At 34.4% G+C, this 9336-nt stretch overlaps 1 protein-coding gene across 1 annotated transcript; it reads left to right on the top strand.

Moving 5' to 3' along the window:
* Positions 1–2979: 2979 nt before the first annotated feature.
* On the top strand, positions 2980–9336 carry LOC140810460 (E3 ubiquitin-protein ligase CHIP-like; the record flags this gene model as incomplete). Its single annotated transcript, XM_073168314.1, has 8 exons — positions 2980–3445; positions 3547–3614; positions 3741–3804; positions 4501–4572; positions 8553–8686; positions 8813–8966; positions 9036–9146; positions 9232–9336. Coding segments are annotated over exons 1-8 (810 nt in total), but the record flags the coding sequence as incomplete, so codon positions are not given.

A 9336-nucleotide genomic window follows, 5' to 3' on the forward strand; every position in this document is an offset into this window, starting at 1 on the left:
CAGTGGGTCGGGACTGATGATTTCTCATTAATAGCTCATTGTTCTTTTCCGCCACAAGAAGACAGGCGATGAGCTCAGAATATCTCGCAAATCCACGTACTCTATATTGTTGTTGTAGAGTAATATTTGATGCATGAAATGTGGAAAATGTTTTTTCAAGCATCTCAGATTTTGTGACCTCATGTCCACAAAATTTTAATTGCGAGATTATTCTATACATTGCCGAATTGTAATCACTGACTTTTTTAAATCTTGGAATCTCAGTGTATTCCATTCATCCCGGGCGGTCGGAAGTATAACTTCCCTTATATGTTCAAATCTTTCTTTTAATCCCTTCCACAAAGCCATGGGATTTTTTTCAGTCAGATATTCACATTTCAATCCATCGTCGAGATGTCGACGCAAAAATATCATGGCTCTTGCCTTTTCTTGTGACGTGCATATGCCATTTTCTTTAATGGTCTCGCTTAGACCCAATGACTCAAGATGCATTTCTACATCTAGAGTCCATGGCATATAATTATTTCCCGTGATGTCAAGCGCAATAAATTCGAGCTTTGTTAAATTTGACATGGTGGTACTAAAAAAATTACGATGCATTTTATTAGTTAATAAATATTGCAATACAAAGTAACGGATAAACAACAAGTACAAGTATTTGTAAAAATAAAAAAAAACGCACGAGGAGGATATTCTCCGATAAATACAAGACTCGTGAGTATGATAACCAAAATAATTAAAAATATCCTTGAGAAAGCCATCTTCTTTTTTCTTCGAAAAATTTGATGATGAATAATTTTTAGAGAAGAAGAGAAAGTTGGAGTGATTGAATGTGTTTGTGAGATGATATTTATAGGGCAAAAACTAGCCGTTTGTCACCGTTTATGACCGTTGGTGTACAAAAAATAAATGTATGTATTTGTATAATTTTATGGTAATAATATGATGTATATAATATTAGACATGTTTAAATAATTATATATATCATATCATAATATTATAATGAGTGTCATAATTTATTTTGTTTAAAAACCTTATAGACTTTTATATTTGTCGTATCCCTTACCGGGAGTGTGGGATGTCGTCTTAACATCCTCCCAGGATTTATAACAAGTTTATGAAAAATTTATTTTTATTATTTCTAATAATAACATTATATTGTATATTAAATAAATACACAATAAATAAATAACAGTAAAATAAATATAATTACTTTTGTTACCTTTTTCTTCTGTTTGGAGCTTGGAAAAGTATGTAGGACTTTTAGAGCTTCGTGCTGATAACGTGTTGTGAAAAAGTAAAAATTTATGGTAAAAAGTAAAAATCTCAAACTTTCAAAATTTACCAAACTACACACTTTATAATATTTTTCTCTCTACTCAATTGTGATTTTTTTCACAAATGAGAGATCTATTTATAGAGTTTCATTACACATAATCCAAAAATAAAATACATCATTACCTACATCATCACACACAAATTTCTAACTTTACAACTCTTATTTTCAACATTCAAATATTCAACTATTACTCTTTTCATATTAAAATATATTATTTCAACAATTTTAATTATTATTAAAATAAAAAAAACGAAGTAAATTATTGACCTTGAAGCTTTTAATTGACTTGTGGCACTATTGGAAATATCGTGCTTTATTTAATGTACATGGAAAGTGCGACGACATTGCTTCTAAAAACGCGTAATTCTCAACTTGATGCCAATTCTTGTGCTGAATGTTAAATTTAGAAATTTGGAGTCGATGTTAAATATTTTACTTCATATTAGTGTATCGGCGTACGTGTTTTGTGATAGTGCAGTCTTTTTTATAATTAGTTCGATTTAATGAAGGTCATACTACAATTTGAAATTATTACATTTAAATATTAACGAGGGACTAAACTATAACATATAATAATGAAATAAAAAGATAGAGAGACTAACTTACAATTCAAAATAATGAAATTAAAAAAATATAAAAATATCCAACGACTGCATAACTTTGAGACATTTCGAAGTTTATCCACAATTTTATCCTGGCTACCTGAGCTGAAATTTTTGATCATTTAGTAATCTTTCGAATAAGAAATGACATCACAAATGATCATTTTTTCAGTTGAAGGAGAAGATTGTTATAATTGTATCTTGAATTAGATACTTTGCCCCAAAATTGCTATAAGTCATCAAACACAAATCATGTATTTTTTAGTTGAAGGAAGATGATTGTTACAATTGTTTCTCGAATCGGATATTTCATCCCCAACAGACTACAAGCCATTGACCACAAATCATGTTTATGACAAATCACATGTAAAATGGTAGTTATGTGTGTCTCTGATCAATCAACTAATTTTAGAGGCATAACGCGTGAAAATGTATGTTATTGTCCCAAAAAAGCATCGATCTTAGTACTTGCAAGTTCTAGAGCAAATATCGCACAGGACAGATGAGATTCAAAACTTTAACATGTTATTTAGTAAACTCGCTCCACAAGAAAAATAACACGAGAATTTTTTTCTCACAACAGTGCTTGCAAATTTTTTTTGCAGATAAGGCGTAAGATAGATGAGAAATAAAAACTTGATATTTCATCGATGGAATTATTATGTGAACTGTATCTTTTTGTAATGACAAATTGTAGAAAGAAACAATTGCAAAAGTGTGATTAAAATGAATATATAAGACTAAAACATGGGTTTATTTCATCCTACCTTGTGAGGCACTGCCCCATGAGGTGATCAAAGGCCCAGATTTAAACACACATACACCCTATGATCAAAGGCCCAAATTTAATCACCATGTAAAATCAATGGCTGAGATTCTGTGAGGGCACTGTCCCCCATGTAGCATCTACTCTACCCTAAAACATGTATGTACAACCAAAAAGATACAAGAAATCCCATCATCAATGTCGTATTCCCTTACGTTAAACAATTAAAGTGAAGAATTGAAAAGCCATAACGAAATTATAATTGGCTAATGGCACTGCCTCATGTATGGATATAGATGGCCTGGCCATAGCAAAAATGGATTTTCATTAGTTTAAAGTTCTTCCAATCCAAATACAGCTTTGACGTGCTCTTCCCGTCTTCCACCATCGCAAGCGTACCTTCCGAATTTTCAAACACAATTTTCCCTGGTAATAGTAAAATCAAGAAACTTCTGGTTAAGTCCATTCGCCTTTCTCCTTTACGGTCTGTTCTTCTTTGATTATTCAATTAATTGTAATTCAGACAGGGACTACTTTGTACGTCTGCGTGTGCTTTTGCGCGTGGGCGTGTGTGTGTGTGTAGCGTTTAAGTTCTGTTCATATATCTAAAAACTTGGTCAAGGGGTGAAGACGAAAATGTCATCTTTGGCGGCGAAACAGGCGGAGATACTCCGGCAAGACGGCAACGCGTGCTTCAAAAAAGATAGATTCGCCGCTGCCATTGATGCGTATACTGAGGTTCTTTAATTTTTATTTTTACGTGTTCGTCAGATGTTGTGGATCGACAGATATTAAAGATTTCTGAAAAAGGTTGATTTTTTTCTCTCTTTTGATTTTAGGCTATAACGTTGTGTCCTAACGTTCCGGTATATTGGACAAACCGGGCTCTGTGCCATCTCAAGAGAAAGTATGCGCGATCAGTGCATTTACTGAAAAGCTTTCCAACTGTTGTTAATTTCTTGGTATTTTTAAACGATTTTATCTGTTAAATTTATTGCCCTTATGTGGGATTTTGTGCGCATTTTGGGTATAGCAACTGGACGAGAGTGGAGGAGGATTGTAGGCAAGCAATTCAGCTTGATCATCATTCTGTTAAGGTCTGGTTTACTAAATAATTTGTTAAATCACGTTCCAGTTCTGTTTGTGTTTATTGAGTCGTATGTTATCTGCTACATTGGGATGTCTTGTATTCATTACTAGTTTTACAGTATATACCAAGATTGCTAGTCCAGACATTCCCTGAGGTTCCTAATCTCATATTCTCATTATCAAGTCATTGCTAAGGCTGCAAGTCAATTGCCAAAAGTGCTCAACTATATACTTTTGTTGTTTGGAGCAATAGTTTAAAAGATTCCAGATGTATTTTAGAGGCAGATATAAAAAAAATTGATTTAAAGTTGTTTAATGATCAGCGATAATCTTTATTTGATTTATCTAGTAGTTATTTTCGTTTATTAGTTTCTTTTTATCGGATGATATCGTGGGCAAACTTGAATAATAATATTACTGAATTTGTTCTCTCCCTCCTCTCTCTCTCTTCTTCTCCTGCGGTTTCTTTCCCTATTCTCTTCTCCCCAATTCTAAATCAACTTGTTGAATACAATTGAATTAACATGCATAACTGCTTGTTCTGATTACCTAAATTAATGCTGCCGCGGTGGACATCATATCATGAAGTATTCTATTCATGAAACCGTTCAAGATTTGTGATCGTGTTGTGGATTTACGCGCATTTTTGTTTTCTGAGCATTAACGGTCTCATGTTCTACTGACACCTGTATTTTTAATAACAGGGTCACTATATGCTCGGTCTTGCATTGCTACAGAAGAAAGAATATGCAGAAGGTGTCAAGGAATTGGAGAAGGTACTTGATTTTTACTTTTTAGAAAAGTACCCGCATGTGAAAAGTTTCTTTCTGTAAATGAATGGACGCATGTGCATACGTCAAGAGTATCACATTCATCTTGGTGGTACCATCGTCTTTTGCCAATTCCGATAGAATTCAAATAAAATATTTACTTGGATTTTGACCTTTGTTGTTAGGTCTAGTTGGAGATGATAGGCGGGGTGGTTCGACCACTATCATAGCCAGTGAGATATATGCATTTGCTGGCAGCTTAGTTTTCATTATCTTTCAATTTTGTAAAATTAATGTAGATTTTAATGCTTAATACTGGTCCTAAGTGAACATCAAACTAATTTCTCAAACCTCAATCTTCTGAAAAATGTCATATTTGAAGACATTAAGGCAGTTGATGCCTTTTTCCCTGACCGCAAAAGAGGATTTTGTCCATTGCCATCATGATATCTACCATTTTCCACCTGACATTACAACATTTACCAGTACAGCACACATTTGAACTTTTCACTAGGATTTGTATCTGGGGATGTATCAATTTATGGAAGTTGCATGATGTAATTGGTAAAGGGTATTTTTATCTAGACTCCTTAAGAGTGTGTTATATCTTCCGTACTTCCCATTTTTCTTCTTGCATGTTATGAGAAATGAAGGAGTGTAAAATGAAATCTGATTCATATCATTTATGTTGAGATGTTCATTTATATGATTTGATTGTGATTAGTTTTATGAAAGATTTCCCATCATATTTATGACAAGTTATTTCCACCTCTATAAAGGGATGGTAACTGAATCACAGATTAGAGATGAATAGAGTTTTAGCACAACGATAGCATTTTCTCGTAGATGTAGGACTTTTTGGTTGAACCATGAGTGATTTAACTGTCCATGTCTTCTTTGTTTTTTTACTATTTAAGGGACATGATCGTAAAAATTTTTGTTATTGTTCAATTGAAGATGAAACATCTTGTCTGTGCTTCTCTGGTCTCTGTCTCTGATATCAAATACAACTTCCCACAATAGAACATTTTTCTGCTTCAAGCTGAACACTTCGATTCTGATTCTCACGTGTAACTTGAGGGAAACTGTCAAACGAAATATTGTATTTTGGGAACAGATTTGATATAATTTAGATCCAGATTTTTTGATTTGATTTGATTTTGATCGTGTTCTAAATTAAGAGACATTAATTGAGTTCTAGTCAGCGTAATAATATATAAATCTTTATGGCAGAACCACATAATTCTTTTGTGACTATTTTTACTTCTTAAAATTCAAGAAAAGCAACATTTGCTTCTAAACTTCCAACTGGATAGAGTGAGGCTATGAAACCTTTTTTAAAATTATGATACAGACTGGAACATGAACTAATTTCTTGACTTCAATGACAAGTTAAAATGATTTAATTTTGTAACCCTACTTTCATCTGCATCTATTGAGGTTTTGACTTATAGTTTTTAGTCTCTTTCCGTGCACTGCGTAATAAATGTCTTAATTTGGGTAAAATTCACTCACATTAGAAACCAATTACCCAGTCATCGTATATAATTTCCCATTGCCAAAACTATTTATTTGATCGCGTTCAAGGAGAAGGTTCTTGAGACCAGTACATAATTTCTTTATAAATTTTTCCATTGGAACAGCTGTCTGCAAGCATTTGAAGTATGTTTCTTGCAATGCTTTTTTGTTATAAATGTCTTATAACCAATATAGGCATTGATGCTTTCCTTTCCATGTTTGTGTTTATTAAGTTATTTTTTTTACCATTATCACACGGTTTTGACTTTTGATACCTTCTCTGTTTCCATACATCTGTAGTATTAATTTAAACTTGCTCGATCATCCTGTAAACTATCTATGCTCAGATATGTACTTGGACCCCATGTTTGATGCATATGAATGGTGGTTGAGACCGAAGTTCTAAAATTCACTGAGCGTTATTCGAGCACCAGGCCAGCTCCTAGCCTAGGAGCTGCTAGGCGGATTCCGCGGTATTATCATAATAAGATGAAGTTTGGCATGTTAGGGCAAGTCATCAAATCACATTTCTTGTTGGACTTTGGTTTATGGCCAATAAAAAATTTATTTTCTTTTTTTTTTTAATAAATTAAAAGCCCAAAAACCTTTTTAAAAAATCCATAAAAAAGCCAAAAAAATTTGGGTAATTTTACGGGCACCTAGGGTCGCCTAGGTTGACTGACTAGCACTTTTCGGTGTGGTCTCCCTGCGTCTGGCCGTCTAGGCTGAAATATAGAACACTGGTTGAGACCAAGGTTTTCGTATACATGGTATCATATATCTGAATCATGTTCGTTCTCCATATAATAGTCCTGGCAACATCGAAGTAGACCATAACGTAATAGCTCCTCTGCCAACATGCTGGACCAATAAATGGATTTGGCAACAAAATAATTGCATGATTGTTGCGTTCGTATTTTATTCAATGCGGAATGACCTATATTAATAACCTGCTGAATTGTTTGTTTTGTTATTATTCGAATATATAGTGTGTCGTGAAGAAGGCACTTGTTGAATAAACCAAATCTATCCAATTTTTGTTGGTTATTTATGTCGTTGCTTATCTACGTCTTTATCGAGGTTTGTTATTGAGCTAATAAATTTCGTTAAATGCTAATTATTATTATTATTACAATTTTTTTTTATCAAGAACATGGCTTTGAAAATCTTTCAGCTGCCAGCATGCCGCTCATTTGCATGCAGCTCACTACCAGAAATCTCCTGTGAGAGGCTTGTGGTTGTGATATTTATTTATTTTGCACTTTTTTTTTGTTGTATTTGTTGGCTACTATTATCAAAATCATATAGGAACCGATTCTAATGCCCACCTGTTCGAAATCTCCTCCTTTTCGGCCTCTAAAACTTCGCTCACGATGTACCTTAAAAAAATTTCTTCTAACGCATCACCATTTTTTAAGAGTATCACATATCCAAAATAATATCAAGTGTTTGTGTCATGTGCAAGTATGAAGGTGTGAAATGTGGAAAGTATGCATCTATCTTGCAGTTGATGGAGATCACATGTCTTATTGAAAAAGGATTTTAAATGATTTTCTATTTAAATGATTTTCTATTTAAATGAGTTTCTTCATGACAGATAGGCAATAATTGTGTAGTTTGTGCCATGGTGCAACTTTTTGGTTTTGGGCTGTGGCATTGATGGATACATCCAGAGATCGTTGATTGTGATGGTGTATATATAAGGTAATAAGTGATTTTTACCCTATCCACTTACAAGGATGTAAGGGCGGTGCTGGTGAAAGTTGGTGAATGTAATGACTTTGGTGGTTAGCTGTGTCAGCGCTAAATATTTTAGCATTAAGTGGCAGTCATATGCAGTTGGCATATGATGTCCAGTGGTATTTTTGGTAGTGTTTGAGGATATATTGATCAGGAATTAAAATTAGAAATTACACCAAGAGGTAGGTTGAATAAAGCGTTCAGAACCACAATTTCTTCGAAATTTTCCAAATGTACAGGAGGGAAGGGGAATTGTCTTTTAAAGTGTGCCCAGGACGAACAATCCTTGTGATAGATTCCTGTATGGTGGTGCATGATCTCGTGATCGGTTCCTTGAATTTTTCTAGGCAAACTAAACTCCTTGTGTGCTTGCTGCCATTATTACATTTTACAAAGTAATTGTAAACCAATTTGGTATGTTTGACATTCTATACGTTACATACCTTTTTATGTGGTTCATGGTAATTGGATGCCAAAAGCTATTTTCCTTTTTGCGTGCTATATGGATAGTTTCAATGCTCTGGTTTAGTTGTACGGATATTAATCAGCAGTTGTCTCATGATCTCATCTTATTCATGCAATTGGTCCGATAAATGTTTGTGATATCAGTATCTGGATGTGATTGTGGCATCTTCACATTGTAATGCTTTTTTGTTAAAATAACACATGAAGTTTGTGATAGAGGATATTTTTTTTTTGAATTTTATGTTTTGTTCGATGTAACATAGGCGTTGGACCTTGGTAGGGGTGCAAACCCGAATGGATACATGGTAGAGGAGATATGGCAGGAGCTTGCAACAGCAAAGTACCTGACATGGGAACATGAATCCACCGAGCGTTCTTGGAAACTTCGAAACTTAAGGTAGTATTGCTCTCTTGTCTGTATCTCTTCTTTTTAAAACTCGTTTCACATTCATATTGTTCCCTTTTGCCTTCGGTGTTTTGAATTGCTTTCCTTATGCTACACTGTTGAATTTCTTTGACTCAGAGAAGCATGTGTGGCAGCTCTGAAGCAGAAACAGTTCCTTGATGCTTCTGATACGGAAGGTTTTGTGGATGAAAATGCCAAGTCTAATCTAGATCAACTCGAAGCTCTAGGCAGCATATTTGACAAAGCTGCTGAAGACGACACTCCGGCTGAGGTAACCCAATTTTCCCCATGTCTGGCACGCTCCTCGCCCAACTCTTCTGAAACCGTTCTATTATTTCAGGTGCCAGATTATCTTTGTTGTAAAATTACTTTGGACATATTCCGTGATCCTGTGATTACTCCATGCGGGATCACATATGAGAGAGCGGTGATCCTCGAACATCTGCTGAAGGTACATTTCTCATTTCTTTTCTTAGTTAATAGCCTCGTTGCCATATAAATTCATCGAATTACCTTCCAACTTCATCCCCTGTTAGGTGGGAAAATTCGACCCCATCACCCGGGAACCACTTTATGCTTCTCAGCTTGTTCCAAATTTGGCCATAAAAGAAGCTGTAAGAGCATATCTGGAGAAGCATGGG

Source organism: Primulina eburnea, chromosome 13 (assembly GCF_022965805.1).
Source record: "Primulina eburnea isolate SZY01 chromosome 13, ASM2296580v1, whole genome shotgun sequence".
Taxonomy (NCBI): Eukaryota; Viridiplantae; Streptophyta; class Magnoliopsida; order Lamiales; family Gesneriaceae; genus Primulina; species Primulina eburnea.